The 18,411-nt window shown below is 38.8% G+C and overlaps 1 protein-coding gene across 1 annotated transcript in view; it reads right to left on the bottom strand.

The window, feature by feature from the left end:
• The window catches only part of LOC140234506 (band 4.1-like protein 3), a 106,166-nt gene that overhangs the window by 34,161 nt on the left and 53,594 nt on the right, over positions 1-18,411 (bottom strand). The window contains exons 11-12 of the mRNA XM_072314547.1: positions 3,032-3,204; positions 2,123-2,259 (exon numbers count right to left, since the gene is read on the bottom strand). Of these exons, the coding sequence (XP_072170648.1) occupies positions 2,123-2,259; positions 3,032-3,204 (310 nt within the window). The remainder of the gene's footprint in view (positions 1-2,122; positions 2,260-3,031; positions 3,205-18,411) is intronic.

The following is an 18,411-nucleotide window of genomic DNA, read 5'->3' as shown; positions in this document are numbered from 1 at the left end:
CTGTGACGCCTAATTTTGACGGTAGTTACCATTGAAATTCAACGGTAAGTTTTATGCAACGAGCCACTGGATATCATGCCATTCCATTGTGAAATAGTAGCCTTCAAACATAGTAACCTTCCAACAAGTCAGAAAATTGTCAAATGCGCTTTAGCGCTTAGAGACATTTTATGTGATAATGTGCTATATAAATGTTGTGAATTATTATTATCATTATTATTAATGCCTACAAATGTCATCATGTTCCTAATCCTTTGTGTGCTTTGAGTGCCGATTGGCTCAGAAAACCAGTAGTGTTGTACACACTGTCCATAGTCCCTGACACTGACAGGGTTAAGCTTGAATTTCTTTGGTTCTCCAAACAATGCTCAAAGCAGCTGCCTACTGTTATGATCTGCCAATCCCAGATAATGACTGAAGGTTGAGGTCACATATTCATACATCTGCAGCTAACAACAGACTAGACAGGAAAAAAATGTCCATACTGGGACTCTACACACTGAGACACTGCACATGACATTGCTTCATGCGTTGTAACAACATCTTACATCAACTTCAACTGCCAAGATGTGGTGACTAAACAGCATAAATTCTTTATTCACAGTAGACATTCTGTCTGTCTTTCATCTTATCATAAAAACTATCAGTAATGCAGGCATAAAAGACATTCTAAGATGTAGTCAATCTCTTCTTCTATTACAAATGGAAGCAAAACCTACAGAATGCCAGAACAATGTTGCCTCAGTAAGCATGTTAATAAATCTGGACCCAATCATAACTTATCAACAGCAAAGCCATAGTACAAATCCACATACGATGCACTGCCAATCACAGCATGGGTATTAAAGACACAGCTTGTAATCTTGAAGCACTTAAAAACAAAATGATTAATTAGAAAAAAGGAACTGCTTTAACTTTCACAGGAAAGAAATCACTTGTCACTGAGGAAAAACAAAATGCCCAGAACAGAAGTAATGAAATAGGGAAGTAAGCAGACATTGCATTCATAGGATAGGACCATAGCATAGATATTGACCTATTTAAGTAGGCAGAAACTGTGTTGGCAAATATAAAATTTATATATCATGAAACAGCTGCAATTTGTAGATAATGCAAAAATGTCTACACTACTTCGCAAAATATATCCACAGGTACAGCCATTACACTATCATAGGGAGCATAACAATACTATCTTCACTATTTTGTGGGTTCCATTTTTATCTATGAAGGCTTTGGGTTAATGACTGTATACATGTGTATAATCACCCCACTACCATAAATCTCAACAATACATATTTTTTTAATTGACTTTAGTGCACCCCCTTAACCCATTGAGGACGGGCTGATTTTGCTACAACCCACATTTCCCATAGACCCTTGCCAGAGTATACTCTGGACTTGTCCTTAACAGGTAAATTCCAAGGGTAATGGCTGCTGAATATTAGTTTTGTTTGACATTCCATAAAACTGAAGGATTCTCCCAAAAATTTCAGAGAGCTGCCTGAATAGCACACATGAAACCTTTGATGCTGCGGAAGAATGTGAACTTACAAGAACTTGCCCAAGGGAAGGTACTGTCAAACCAGAAATCTTCACGGCATGAAACTTTTGCAAATTGGAGCCGACAGTCATTTTTGCAGCATGAAATGTACAAAAATTGCCAACCACGAAAAAATTCAGCTTGTACGATGTACAGCACTGTACTGGCATTCAATGCATTGTGAAGACAAAAACTTTTGCACATACTTTACTTCCGCAAATCTCGGCTCTACATGAAATTCACACAAGTTTCATGTGAGCAAAAATTTCTGGTTTTACAGTAGTTGGAGTTTGTGTGCAAAATGTGCAGAATAGAGTCTGGCCACAGATCACAATCTAAAAAGTGTGTTCCCTTTTACTCCTCTATTAGTACTATACATAAGAACTTTAGGAGTGAGGAAATTAAAGAGTGTAATGGGAGTAAAGAATTATGTACAATGAAAATCAATTTCTTGTGATATGGGAAACACAAAAAAAATGCTTCTGGCACCTCCGTGGCACATGGCATAAAAACCGACTACTTAAATCTGATTCAACTTGAGCTTTGATATGCTGTGACTTTAATACTTATTTCTGTAATTACCTTCTTCTCTTCCTCATTGTCGACATAAGGGACATGGGCCTCGTAGCCGCTGTGAGGGCGTGATTCGAGTGTCCGCGCCTTGTCCGGCGTAATGACCTCATCTTCCCTATCAGCATCACGAGGGCTGGAGCCGTAACCTTGACAAGAAGAACATGACAAATAAATGGGTAAAAATGTTGTGTTGGTCTCAGTAGATGTGGCATAAAAAAAAAGAAAATTAGCAATCTACTCCATATTTTTTTCTTTCCTTTAAGTATGTCTGTCAAAAAGTTTCACGAAAGCACATAACTTCTTGGCAGACTCACCATAGATATATTCCTGAGTATGTAATTTGGGCATTCACGAACACCATAATTTCTAAATGTGAATACTCTTGATTTGCATGCATGTTTGAAGACACATGAACACCACATAGCTCAAGAACTGTGTGCCATACAACCAAGAGTGCCTTACGGTATATCGTTTATTCTTTCCTTCAGTAACGAGGACCATCACTACCAGCCAGCTGGGAGAAAGCCACTACAGTGTGAAGCTTTCATAGACATCATGGAATCAGTGTATGTGAGAATTAAAATGAAAATGTAAATTTAGTCAAGAGAGCCAGGATTAATCAATGACACAGGCACGGTGTAAAACATACCCATGATTTCCTTTAACACTAAATGAGGTAGGAAGGTTGAGCTTAAAAATTTCTCAGTATATCACCAAACTGTGCAGCAACACTGAGATATTAAGAGAAACAAAAATATTCCACTTTAAGATCATGGACAAAACAGAAAGATTCTACGATATTAGATATCATTTTTATAAAAAAGAGTAACGTACACATGTACATATACACTTTTCATAACTTGTTCTGTTTCAATTTTTTGTTTTCTCTCTCTCTAAGAGGGCTAGCTAGATGTTTACCACCATCCAGACTGCGAGTCTTGCGGGTACTTCGGCCTCTCTCCACCGCAGGACTATCCCTGTCAATCTGAGCACTGGCCTGCCTGGTCTGGAACTGGGTACGTCCACTGTAGCGGTACTTGGACCCAAGCCAGAAGATGGGGCGCTTCTTGGGGACCTCAGCATGCACAAGGCTGGGAGAAGAGATGGCACACATGAGATTGGGGTGTGGGGGGGGGGGGGGGGGAGAAAATGCTTGCAAGTAGGCTGTTTGATAAGACTAACAGCAGAAGCCTACACTGGGGAGCAATGCCATACCACCTATCTAGTCTTGGTCCACCATGTCCCTAGTCTTACAGTGCCGACCGCGGGAAACGTCACGAAAACCCCTAGGGCAAATGCGGGAAGCCCTTTCGTCCGGGCGTACTAGGTAATACGCGGGCGTTTGGACGCTTACAGACGAGGGAAGTCGCCCGCACTTTCACGCTCGTCTAAACACCCGCATTTGCCCGAGCGCTCCAGCGCGGAATTAATGATATGAAAATCAAACTCTCCCGTCAACCATCGGCTACATGAAGGAAATTAGCTGAAATCGATCCGCGAAAATCTTTTGAAAAGTATCAGTAATTTGCCGGATGTTTGCTTTTACGTTCGAAAGTAAAATAATAACCATAACATTCAGCTCCCGAATATGCTAAAGCAAATGTCCAATGATCCCTTTGACGTTTGGAAATGAATAACAATAATACTCCGTACGATGATTAAATAAATGTCGGATGTTTGCTTTTACTTTCGGAAGTAAATAGCAATAATATTCATCTCCGGAAGATGCTAAAATAAATGTCGGATCTTTGCTTTGACGTTCGGAAATGAATAACAATAATATTCAACTCTGTACGATGATAAAAATAAATGCCGGATGTTTGCTTTTACGTTCAAAAGTAAATAACAATAACATTCAGCTCCGGAAGATGCTAAAATAAATGTCGAATGATCCCTTTGATGTTCGGAAATTAATAACACTAATATTCAACTCCGTATGATGATTAAACAGATGTCGGGTGTTTGCTTTTACTTTCGAAAGTAAATAGCAATAACATTTGGCTCCGGAAGATGCCCAGAAAATGGCAGATGATTGCTTTTTACGTTTGGAGGTGAATAGCAGTAACAGTCTGCTCCATATAATAAAATAAATGTCGGATATTTGCTATTACATTTCGAAATGACGAACAGTAACATTCAGCTGCGTTTGATGGTAAAGTAAATGTCTGATGTCTGCCTTGACGTTCATAATGAAAAACAGTAACATTCGGCTCCGTACGATGCTAAAATGATTGTCGGATGTTTGCTTTTAAATTTGGAAATGAATAACGGTAATGTTCTGCTCCGAACGATGCTAAGATAAATAACAGATTGTTGCTTTTACATTTGGAAATGATTAACGGTATCAATCGGCTCAGTTAGATGCTAAAATAAATAGCGGATGTTTGCTTTCACGTTTGGAAATGAAAAAGGATAACATTCAGCTCCGTAAGATGCTAAAATGAATGTCGGTTGTTTGCTTTAACATTTGAAAATGATTAACTGTAACATTCGGCTCCGTAAGGTGTCAAAATACTAGTAAATGTTGGATGATTGCTTTTGCGATCAGAAATGAATAACGGTAACTTTAGCCTCTTTACAATGCTAAAACAAATGTCGGATAAATCAGATAATTTTGCTTAACATTCGACGTCTTGCGATACCAAGTTGATTACATAAACCTTCGACACTTCGTTGCTGCTCAATTTTATTTGATCTCGACATTATGGACGCTATACCTATTTGATTTAATTGTCCTTATTTTATCAACCTTCGACATCAGCCGCTACTTTATAGTTTTCTCGATCACTAACGTCGGACGGTATGACCTAATCAACTTTGGACATTGGTCGCTATTTAATAATTTCATCAACCTTACACATCGGTAGCTATTATTCCGATGTTCGTTATTCCGAAGGCTCTCTAGTCCGAAGATTCGTTATTCAGAAGGTATATTGTTCCGTTAATTTCATTTTCGGATTCATGAATCTTCAGAATAACGAACCTTCGGAATAACGCCACAAACGTTCGAATTAACGAACCTGTAGGTTTAGGGAATTTGTGTGTTTCGAATTTAACGACCCTTCGGAATTACGAACCTTCGGAATATTACGAACAGCACCCATCCGATTATCAACCTTCGACATCGATCGCTGCTTACTGATTTTATCAACCTTCGACGTCGACCGTAAATAACGTATTTGATTGACACTTTCGACGTCGATCGCTGCACATTAGATTGGCAAACCGTCGAAGTGTCGATCGCTGCCTATTTATTTACTGGTTCCCCAATTTCTGACTTAGTTACTGATTTAATCTACCTTCAACATCGGTCGGTCATTATATTGTAAGTGGCCACATATTGTCTCGAGCTTGATATTTCCCAATGGCGTCCACGTCTACACACACACACACATAAAAAGAAAGAAAAAGATCTGAGTCTTAAAGGTCTAACGAGGCGTGAAAGTCCTTGTGTGATGCTTTTAATTGTGTCATTCACAATAGTGTCACGGTCCCTAAGATGGATGAAAGAGGCGCAGATCTTAAGAAGCCACTTGAGTTGAAGTTTAACACCGTCTGTCTATTCTTAAAGTACACGATTTGTAGGGAAAAAAGAAAAAGACAAAGAGAGGGAGAAAACAAAGAAAACGTAGGAGAGAGAGAAGGGTATGGCGAAACCACCAGAGTGGCATTATGTAATCAACAAAGCTGCGTTTAACTTCACTCGAGTCCCCGAGAAGTGGTACTACACGTGCATGCATAATGTTTATCTTGGATACATGTACTGTAGGTACCCTTCTCTCCTTTCATGATAAATTGTTTATACGTATCACATAACTATGTCAATGCATGTTTACGTCGCAATTTGTCCAATCGGGTTTTCCCTCTTTAAGGAGTGCTTGCTTTCCAAGAAAAAAAAAAGAAGGATGAAATCAATGATTATGAGCAAAACTGAATGCATTTAAGCAGCGGAATCGCGCTACATCAATAGCACTCCAAAATCTTCGAGTGATCCCGGAGGTCACTCCGAGTGAAAATGAACATTTTCACTCAAAATTCACTCCAAATTCACTCTAAATTGACTCCGTTTTAAATGTATCCACCCCTTCAAGTGTGAATGTTTTCATTTTTTTTTTTTTAGAGAGAGAGAGAGAGAGAGAGAGAGAGAGAGTAGGCCTACTGTGCATTGGAATACGAATCTCTGCTGTGCAGCGATATTATGATCGCTATAAAAACGATCAGTTCGATGAGCAAAGCACGTGCTTGCCCTGCCAGCAGTGAGTGCGCCATGTGGTTCCAACATACTCATCTTGTGTGCCCAGCGTGTTTTTATCACAGAACTCTTGTGTGTAGAGTTCTGTCGTTTTTACGTTATGGTCAATTCATGACGTGTGAGTGCTTCGACTTGACGCCTGTGAGATTGACAGGTGCCGTTTACGAGAATAAAAACTGTCAGTAGTGACTATCAATCCCAAAATCAGTTTCTATATAATAATCAGACTAATTACTTAAATGTAGAGTTACATGTAGTTACATGTATTTCGAATGACAATGCGCACATCCCCTTTATCATCACACTTTTGATACGGCGGACAGAAGGCCGTTAAATTTCATTGCTCTCAATGATTCGATACAGTCATAGCTTTTAAAAGGTCCAATTAAACAAATTGGATATGAAATCACGGTTACAGCTCGTTATTCCGAAGGTTCGTTAGTAAGGTTCTTTAGTCCGAAGGTTTGTTAATCCGAAAATGAAATAAGGTTCGTTATTCCGAAGGTTTGTTAATCCGAAAATGAAACAAAGCTCGACTTACTTCGAAGGTTCGTTACGGACCCTATATCATTTCGGATCCTATATCATTTCGGATCAACGAACCTTCGAGATAACGAACCCTATTTCATTTTCGGATTAACGAACCTTCGGAATGACAACGAACCCTATGTCATTTTTGGATTAACGAACCTTCGAAATAACGCCGCAAATGTTCGAATTAACGAACCTTTTTTCGTTTTCGGATTAACGAACCTCTATGGTTTAGGGAATTTATGTGTTTCGGATAAACGAACCTTCGGAATAACGAACCTTCGGAATAACGAACAGCACCCGAAATCACGTCTTTATCTTGTTAAGATATAAGACAAAAAAAGGGTCCCTCAGTTCACGAACTTGCGATGTTTCTTTATTGCGTGTGTTTCTAGCTTGTGTTTGGCACTCACGGAATGAATGCGCGTGCAGTATATGGTAGGCTACATACTCGTGCTCTTGTTGTTGCTGAACATTTCCCCTTCACAGTGATTGTGTGGCATGATCGTTGAGTATGTTCAGATGGTGTTAGTGCGTTGATTAAAATGTTACCACAATAGATGCACGTGTGCTATAACAACGATCTGAGGTCTTTGCTCCGCGCTGCTTTCTTGTTTACAAACATTGAATCTTGGTGAACTTAATTCACTATCGTCCCCATGCTAACATGCAAAAGAAGAAAACGCTTTTGTTCTTGTTTATGTGTACCATGCAGTGAACAGAAGGTAGACCTGTAAACTGTGCCGCTAGGCCCTAGCTGTAGTTAGCACTTTGACGGATTGTCACTGCTCGTCTACTATTCGAAGCGAAATGAAAATCAAACTAGAGATCTCGTGCTGTATACTTTCTCGTACTGTGTACTATGCAATTTGTGGTAGTACTTGTCAACGCTGTGTTTTTGGCTCAAACTTTTCTCTCTCAAACTTACTTGGTTACGCAGGGGCGGACCAAGGGAGGACCGCAACCGGCGCCCGCCCTCCCCCTTTATTTTTATTTTTTGTTGTTGAAACAAAAGAAATGTAAAAAAAAAAAAAAAAAAAAATGGGGGAGGGGTGCGTGCGCCCCCCTTTAATTTTGTAAACGCGCCCCACTTTACGGAATTCCTGGATCCGCCCCTGTTACGGGATAATACCTATCAGAATCTGTGCACGTGAAAAGCATTCAAACTTTCCCATGTTTTTGCTCTTGCATTAAAGGCGTATTAATTCACCACGTATACATGAAACAAAACCCCCATAGTTCTGAAATGTGAGTTATAGGGATAGAAACAACTGCTGGAAAAAAAAATTGAATCCGTATGATCGAAAATACAGTACACTATGTGAACGGTTACAGTTCGCTATTCCGAAGGTCCGTTAATCCGAAAATATGAGGTTTGTAACTTGTTATTCCAAAGGTTCATTTATCAAAAAATGAAATAAGGTTCGTTATGCCGAAGGTTCGTTAATCCGAAAATGAAACAAAGGTCCTAATTCCGAAGGTTCTTTACAATCTATAAGAGAAATACTGATATCTCCTTATATTCTAGGCTTTATTACAAAAAATTATGTAGGATGCTTTGCACAACGGACCTATTATGCATCACATGTGATATCTAAAACATCTTTTAAATCACTGCTCCCAAAGGTAAACATATGACCTTTGTGTATCTACTCGTTTGTGTGTATGTGTGTGCGTGTGTGTGTGGGGGGGGGGGGAATAGTTTCCTCCTTCTTCTTCTTTTTTGTTAGAGTTTATCTTAGTTGATCTTGATACAGTGTACCTCTTTCGGTGCGCCCTTTCTCTTGTTATATGTCACTTCATCTGTTTCTACATTTTGAAGCAAAGTAATTTGTTCAAGCATTGTGTATGTCCTCGTAACCGTAATGTGTCATTTTGCTGCGATGAGTTGGTTCTATAATATAGTAGGCCCTATTATTGCTGTGAGATGTAATTTTTGTAATAACGTGTTGAGAATAACAGATTTTTGTTTCTGAACGAAAGGAAAAATGACGGAATTGTTTTGATAACCAATGTGGATGACGTGTTGAGAATTTTGATTCCTGTTTCTGAACGAAAGGAAAATGACGGAATTATTATTTTGATAACCAATGTGGATGACTACCTTCTATAAGTGATTTTGGTGTGAAAAGAGAGTTTGCTCAAAGAAACGCTTCTCATGAATGGTCAACGAAACAAAATACATCATACAATGCAACGTGACTCGCGTGCATTTAGCAAACGAAATGTCTAGACCTTTAAGTTCAAGTAAAATGCATAAACACAGAATAAGAAAGCAGACAAACTAACAAATATGGAATTAATGACCGCAGACGTAACGTAGGAAAACCTGACACCTATGCTTGAAGAAATTCCCACAAAAGCAGAGCGCAAGATAAAAGAATACATGTGCGTAGTCCATACAGGTCGTGATGCGCTCGGTCGAAATGCGTATGTCGCAGTAAACGAAATTTTAGGCATGTCTACACATGTATATATAAATACTTGAATTCTACATACATCGTATAGTTTTATCTTTACAATAATACATAAAACAACCCCTTTCCGCATCCCTAGAAGTCATAAAAGAAGAAGAAAAAAAAAGAAAATCGCCCTTAAAGTTCAGGTTATGTTGAAGCTCACAACCCGTTCCCCCCCCCCCCCCCATGATGCAACAGTCCTGCTTTATAGCGACGGCGTTAACGCTTCATCGCACACACATAAATGGCGACAGCTTGGGTGTGTGAGAAAATTCATTCTTAAATGGATGCACCCCCATGGCACTCAGGATTATCACTGACCCTCCTATGCCTTTTGTCTATCCACCCTCCTGCATTAATCCCCCTCCCTTCACCTGTTGGCCTCCTTGCCCATGACCTCCCATCCTCTCCTTTTGTTTTCTTTGTTCCGTGTCCCTAGCCTGTCCCTGACTGTTCGTGTTGTGTGAACTTCTTTATAATGTGATTGCTTTCCCTGCCTGATTATCATTTTGCCTCTGACGAAGATTCTTTTGGAATCAAAAGCTCAGGCCCCTTTAGAGTATAGACTCCATTTTACTCCTTTGGCACGCCACTGATATTCGATAAGCAGTTTTCAGCATTTTTGTGTTTGTTTGTTTTTGTTTTTGTTTTGTTTTGCTTTTGCTACAGATAATTAGCCAATCACAAGACAGATATAATTCGATTCTAACCAATACCAAAATACGGTTGCCTGAATGTAAACTTTGGTGTGTTTGTGTTGTGTGTCGGCTGCAGTGTAGTTTGAAACAACAGAAACAGAAAAAAGAAAGAGGCACGCAATGCGTGCTATATACGAAAAGCCTCATTTACCGAGAAAGTTGATCGCTTCCATTCTCCTCCCATGTTGTTGTCAATGGAAGCTAAAGAGAATGCTTTTAGCAAGTATACCAGTACCTAAAGAGGACCTGAGGAACCCGTTGTTTTGAATGCTGTGCTCGGTACGACTTCAAAACGCAGTCGAAGTTATCAGAATGCCATTATAATAGAACTGATAGCTCTATAGAAAACTTGTTTAGGTCAGTAAAGGTTGCCGTAATGCAATCTTTGTGGAATTGACTCACTACATCTGAGCATTTTGAAAAACGTGTAGAGTACTTTCGTTTTGCATATAAATGTTAAGAAATAGTTTGAACTATGAAAATAAAAAAGTATGGTTACTTCAACGATGTTGAATAGTTCGATTAGCCGTGATGCATAAAGAGAATTCATGAATTCATCTGACTAATCCTTACCGATTGATGATCACTTCTATAAGCCAACAGTTAAGCTGAACTGCTTTGGAGTGATAAGACAGGTAAACGATGAAAACTTGGTACATGTTGTATGCTATTATAATTATTATAAAATCCTGTAGCCAGAACTGATTTTACGATCATCTTTAACCTTTCAGAAAGTTCCAGTTTTCAACTTAAATAGTAGCGATAGCTTGTAAGAGTAAATTAGCATCCCTCTATTTTTGGTCAATATGCATACTCTTAACCCTATTCTAACTGGGGGGGGGGGGGGGTCAAATTGACCCCCCCCCCCCACGTTTCGCGTCACGATTCTGCAACGAGCAAAGATTTTGCCGCGTCGTTTCACAACTTTTTTCATTGAAGTCTTCCGCATATTTTGAGACCAAATTTGCGACGTCTGAGTACACCGTTCTGAAGTTACGTAATGTTATGCAAATGCATGTCAACCGGAAAACAGCTCAAATTCATGATATCGTGTGCAAATTGAATGTAAATTGTGTTTTTGGGGTTAAATTGATATAAATTATAGTATTTCATCTTTGAACCATTGAAATTAATCAATTCTATATAGTGTAGATAAGCCTGAAAAAGTGCCTGCAACAAATTTTGAAAAACAACAGAAAACACAAGGTCGAAAAAACAATAAAATACATAAGAAATTAACAAAACAAAAAAAAACAAAAGAAATTGGTTTTGACTGTGCTTTATTTTTAAATGAAAATTGGTTTATATGTCTTGAGGAATTTTGACACAAAAATTTAGCAATACTTCAGTCTTTTTTATGGAGTTATAGGTGAAAATATGATTTCATGCACAACTTTGCATCAATTTATTAAAAATAGAAAGGCAATATTTTTCTATTGTATGACCATGTAATCTTGTAGTTGACATCCAGCTCTATCTTCAGGAAAAATTTCGCAGCGATCGCGCTATCGGTGGCCGAGATCTGAAGGGGGGGGGGGGGGGGGTCACCCCAGTAAAAACTCCTCCCAGTTAGAATAGGGTTAAGCCAGCTGGACAGAGCGATCAATGGGCGCGATTATCACCACGCGTGGTTAACCTAAACAATGCTCGGCCGGCCTGTTCGGTTTCAGTGTTGTTTTTTGTTTCTATTTCCCCCTTTTAAAAACGAAGGTTCCTTAGTCCAGCCATTGTTTTCGCTTCCTGCTCAAGACATTGAACAGTTCAGCAAAGCTGAAGTTTAGATCACTAAACGGCGACATCGATAATAGGACTTAGATCACAGCCGAAAGTGCGCTCCTTCATTACTCTAGAATGAGAAAGAACACCCTGTCTGTGTTCAAAGTTGGGTTACGGACGATGAAAAAAAAAAAAAGGTTTTAATCATGAATTGTCGGATGACGTCGGCAGATTGATGATATAAATATTAGCGTATCATGGGAAAGATTAAGTAATGATGAGCCCAATGATATCGCAGGGCTCCAAACTAATTTTTATTTTTGACCACCAAAATCATTGATTTCTATTTTTTTTTTTTTTTGGTGGCCAAAAAAATCAAGAAAAACATAGGAAAAACTAAATCGGTCCTACTAAAAACAATTATTAAGCATTACTGACGTGACAGGTACCCATGTCTAAAATAAATGAATACAAAAGTAGATCATCTTATCACCATTATTCTGAATTCTAAGATTTAGCAAATAGGCTTATAGATAATTATAAAAGTTGATGCCTATATAGGTGGTCATAGCTTACTTTTGGGATGAGAAAGTGGGAGCATTTCCAGATTGTTTGTTTTAGCATTGTAAAGAGCCGAAAGTTACCGCTATTCATTTCTGATTGTAAAAGCAATCATCCAACATTTACTATAGTATGTTAGAACCTTACGGAGCCGAATATTACCGTTAATCATTTTCAAATACACTGTATAAAAGCAAACAACCGACATTCATTTTAGCATCTTATGGAGCTGAATGTTACCCTTATTGATTTCCGAATGTGAAGCAAACATCCTCTATTTATTTAAGCATCATACTGAGCCTATGTATACCATTAATCATTTTCAAATGTGAAAGCAATAATCTGTTATTTATGTTAGCATTGTACCAGAGCTGCCAACCGTTCCGAAAAATTCGTATACGAAAAATCGAAGGGAATACGACAATATGAAAACGTCCTTAGAAAGTACGAATTCACAGTGGGGAAAAATAATGGGTAAAAATATCGCAAACGCACGTCGCATGTGCCATGTTATCTGTATTCAGCTGGGATATCGATGCATTGCGTACGCACCGTATGTGGAAAGCGCTGAATAGAAAAATGTGCGCACACGCATATCGCTGCTTGCGTACTGTGTACACCGAACAGAACTTCGCGCGCGTGAATCCCTGTCGCCTACGGACCCTGGATGTTTACATGGATCGCCGTGGTATCCCAATGTGTGGCCGGCCGGCTGGGGAGTGTCTACACACTGTAGCCAGCTGCCACTACAGTACCGTATGAGGCGGGGTGAAAGCGTCCCGTTGTGCAATGTCTGCTTCTTTTTCTCTTCTTTTCATCCTCTTGTCCCTTGCCTCCCAAGTACGAAATGATTTTTAGAGTGTTGTGTGTTTTTTTTTATAACGCTATTGCATCATTTTCTGCGAGGAAGTTGTAGAGGTGAGTTTCTGTTCGTGTATTGATGACTGATGTGCACTGCCCTCTGCAGTATATGTGCAGGTGAAAAGCGTTCGAACTTTCTTTCCAGAGTATCGTGGAAACTCGATTATTTCTAGGCCTATTAAAGGAGATTTCATATAACAGAATACTTATAACAAACTATTTTCCCGTCAAAATGAATCAATTTCCTTTGTTTTGTATCGTTTATTGACTTGATCCCATAGGATCTCGTCGCAATACCGAGTTTTATATGTGTGTTTATTTTCGCGTAGCTTTCGGTGCTGCAAAACTTTTGCTAGGGCCTAAGCTTACTACTAAACTTCGTTTTATTTCCGTCGTTTCTCACACCTCGTTTAGTACGATTTCTTACATTTTATATCACTTTATCTGTTCCCTTTATACTTTGAAGTATTTAAACGTTATTCTCTTAGTGTCTCGCACTGTTATTTTCGTAACGGCGATTTCTCCGCTTCGCTGCAATCGAAGCGACGGAGTTTGATCCCAGCCGCTTCGATGTGCTATTTGTTGTCTTTTCTAAATGTTTGTGTTGTTGGGAAGTGTTGATACTTTGTATTTGTTTCCTAACCTCGAGGTTAGGGCCTGCCGTCTGAACGTAACTATGAGTTTCCTAGGTATTTATCTCGAGGGATTATGCGTGTTTCTTAATGTTGATCATAGGAAAAGGCTAAAATGATCTTGAGTGATGTCTGATAGTGATGATAACTATGCTGGTGACTGGTGTCAAAAGACGGCTTCCTGTGAATGCTTAGCGTACGTGACGTTTGTTTTATTTCCCTTTCCCTCTAGTCTTCTTTCCCCCTTACTCTTCTTTCCCCTCTCAAGAATGATGAAAAAAAAGAAATTACGTACACCTCACAACAAAACGAACCATGTGCTATAGCAACTTTCGTAAAGTTAAATCTAAATGTTCAATATCAGCAAAGAATAAGGCGAAAACACGAATGACAATAAATAAAAGCGAAGAGATTGTGTATGCAGTCTCTTCGGCTCGAAGAAACTTGACACCCCACCCCTCTCCCTTGTGGAAATTTCCACAAAAGCAGGTGCCACACCCAGGTGCGTGCCAGACGAAAGAATGCGCGCATTGGAATAAACAGCGTGTAGTATCCTGGAAATATCGATCGAAGAACCAGCTCATTAGTTGAATTAAAGGAATAATTCCAAAGATATCATGATTCTATGTCTATAGCCTTTCTTTTGGCGCATAGTAGGGAACATCGAAGAGTCGATTATAGTGTACTTGATCGAATATCTAATGTTCCCTGAACAATAACAAAAGGATTGATTATTAGTCAATTAAAAATGCAATCACAGAAATACATGAAAGGTCTCGTATGCCCAGACAAATTCACTACGAGAAGGTCCAATGAGATGCAGTCATCACCTGGTTAGACAGCAAAATACAACGTGTAAGGACAATTAATTTCAGTTCACGCGCATCAAAACTGCTTATTACTTTTCAAAATTTTGGCTATCAACATTCGTTCGTGGGTGTATTTTGTTTGTTTGTTTGTTTTGTGTGTTTTTCCCTCGTGAAAGACGTAATGATTTCTTCATATCGAACGTAAATTGCATGTTTACCGTAAACAAGCCATTCAGCTCAGCTCAGCTATGGCGCATTCGATCCATCGAACTTGCAGTAACCTCTTATAGGCAGGAGCACATGGCGCGTTCATTTGAACTTGAAAATGAAGCCACGTGTTTGCACCACATCGGCGCTTCCACACACAGCGCGGCATTTTGCGATCATCGTTATAGCAGACTTTCCGATTCCAGTCAGGGGAAAAGGAATTGGAATACTTCGAAGAATACTGATGTTTAAAATCCAATAAAATGAAAAAAGCCTGAAAACAACGCATGATTATGTTTTGATAGTACATAATTGGAAACACAGAACAGAGTTTTGCATCCGCTCACACAGAAGCTCTCTTGAGAAGATCAAGCATTCCCCGTCACCTGCTAGAAAATGGAAGCTTCCATAATCAGCCCAGAAAGATTTTGGAGGTACAAACTTGCACTTGTACACATTGCGAGAAAGCAATCAATCAACGCTGAACATTGCGTAGTTTAGAATCTTTATCGTGCTGGTGACCAGCTGGATGCTTCGGCATGTGTCATAAGGTTATGTTTAGAGCCTGTAGGCCTCATAGCAAAAAGAGGGAGATTGAAAAAAAATACGAATTCTGGTGGAAAACACGAATTTTGGAGCTGCTGAGTACTAATTTGTGCTTCGAAAGGTTGGCAGCTCTGTCGTATACGGAGCAGAATTTAACAGTTAGTCATTTCCAAATATAAAAGCAAACATCCGACATCTATTTTATCATCGTACGGAGCCGAATGTCACTGTTGTCCACTTGCGAAAGTGAAATGAGTCATCTGACAATTATTTCATCATATCGTATGGGGCCGAATTTTGAACGTCAAGGCAGACATCAGACAGTTTTTTTTTGTGTGTGTGTGTTTTGTTTTGTTTTGTTTTTGTTTTGTTTTTTACCATCAAACGCAGCCGAATGTTACTATTCATTTCGAAATGTAATACACATGTAGCAAATATCCGACATTTATTTTAGCATAGTACGGAGCAGAATGTAACTGCTATTCACTTCCAAACGTAAAAGCAATCATGTGACATTAATCATTTTGGCATCTTCCGGAGCCGAATGTTATTGCTATTTATTTGCGAAAGTACATAGCAATATAAATTATAAGCAAGCATCCGACATTTATTTAAACATCGTACGGAGTTGAATATTATTATCATTCATTTCCGAAAGTCGAAGGGAGCTGATTGTTATTGTTATATTTCGAACGTAAAACCGAATATCAGACATTTATTTTATCATCGTATATACGGAGTTATTTTGGTTATTCATTTCCGAACGTCACAACAAACATGCGTTATTTATTTTAGCATCTTCCGGAGCTGAATGTTATTGCTATTTACTCTTGAACATAAAAGCAAACATCAGACATTTATGTTATCATATACACGGAGTTGAATATTATTGTGTTCATTTCCGAACCATCGAACGCAGCTGAATGTATACTGTTATTCATTTCGAAATTTAAAAGCGAACATCCGCCAGTTATTTTAGCATCGTATGGAGCAGAACATTACTGCTATTCACTTCCGAACGCAAAATCGTATACTCAGTATACGGAGTTGAATATTTTTGTTATTAATTTCCGAACGTCACAGCAAACATTCGACATTTATTTTAGCATCTTCCGGAGCTGAATGTTATTGCCATTTACTCTTGAACATAAAGGCAAACATCAGACATTTATGTTATCATCGTATACACGGAGTTGAATATTATTGTGTTCATTTCCGAACCATCGAACGCAGGTGAATGTTACTGTTATTCATTTCGAAATTTAAAAGCGAACATCCGACAGTTATTTTAGCATCGTATGGAGCAGAATATTACTGCTATTCACTTCCGAACGTAAAAGCAATCATCTGACATCTATTTTGTCATCTTCCGGAGCCGAATGCTATTGCTATTTACTTTCGAAAGTACAGGCAATCATCCGTCATTCATTTTATTATCGTAAGAAGTTGAATATTTTTGTTATTTATTTCCGAACGTCAAAGGGATCATTCGACATTTACTTTAGCATCTTCGGGAGTTGAATGTTATTGCTATTTACTTCCGAACGTAAAAGCAAACATCAGATATACATTGTATATTTTATAAACGTATATACGGAGTTGAATGTCATTGTTATTCATTTCCGAACATCAAAGCAATCATTGAACATTAATTTTACCACCGAACGCACCTGAATGTTACTTTTATTTATTTCGAAATCTAAAAACAAACATCCAACAGTTATTTTAGCATCGTATGGAGCAGAATATTACTGCTATTCACTTCCGAACGTAAAAGCAATCATCTGACATTTACGTTAGCATTTTCCGAAGCCGAATGTTATTGCTATTTATTTTCGAAAGTAAAAGCAAATATCCGTCTTTTATTTTATCATCGTACGGAGTTGAATATTTTGGTTATTCATTTCCGAACGTCAAAGGGATCATTCGACATATAGCCTACTCAAGCATCTTCCGGAGCTGAATGTTATTGCTATTTACTTTCGAACGTAAGAGCAAACATCCGGCATTTATCTTATCGTCTTACGGAGTTGAATATTATCATTCACTTCCGAACGCCAAAGCAAACATTCGGTATTTATTCCAGTATCATACGGAGTCAAATGTCACCGTGATTCATTTCTAAAATCAAAAGTAAACATGCGACATTCATTTTTGGGGCTTACGGAGCCGACTGTTACCGCTGTTCATTTTCAAAAGTAAAGGCAAACATCCGACTTTTTTTGTAGCCCGATTGGGCCACCGAATTTTCAGCAATGAAATTTTGGTGGCGCAGGTCGTTAAAAGTCGTGAATAGCGAGATGATCGTAACCGATGTCGATATGTTCTAATAATTATTGATACTTGAGTGATGAACGCATGTGCACAACTTCCGCAGGTGTACTTCTTTAGAAAGTAGCGAACAATCAAGGCAGTGGACATCAGAGTGTGATTAAATCGAAAAGAAGCCCCTGAAATCGGAATTTGATGAAAATGGGCAAAGTCGGAACTCCATGAAATGTATTTTGATTGAGCGGTCAAAATAAAGCTTAACGGGAATGTGCCCTTGAATACCCTCGTCCACCCTCGTCCACCCTCGTCCAACCCGCGTCAATCGAGACGCAAATTCCCGAGGATGGATTATCCGTGCGGGCGGATGGACTCGTCCACTGAACGCGTATACCCGCGGGTACCCGCGGGGATACGCGTCAGTGGCCTCGTCCAGATCTCGGAAAAGTGTGACGTTTCCCGCGGTCGGCACTGTAGTTTCAGCTGCTTTTCAGTCAGTTTACAACAGATAAACACAATTCTTGAAATTTTCCCTCTTCATTATTGTATGCATCTTAAAGCAATCTCAGGATAAGAGTTTCAGTAGGATGACAATAATTGCGCTCATGAGCTTTTCTCATTTAAAAATTGTTCTAAAAAAACATCTCCACGAATGCTCAATTTCAAACTAAATTCTTCTATTTTTTTTCTCACGGAGTAATCAACAAAAATGATTTTGAAACAGAACTGTTGGTCCAACATTCTTCTGATTTCCACAG

This window comes from Diadema setosum, chromosome 10, assembly GCF_964275005.1.
Source record: "Diadema setosum chromosome 10, eeDiaSeto1, whole genome shotgun sequence".
NCBI classification, from domain to species: Eukaryota; Metazoa; Echinodermata; class Echinoidea; order Diadematoida; family Diadematidae; genus Diadema; species Diadema setosum.
Note: the sequence above shows the minus strand (reverse complement) of the source record. Positions and strands in the feature narration are given on the sequence as shown.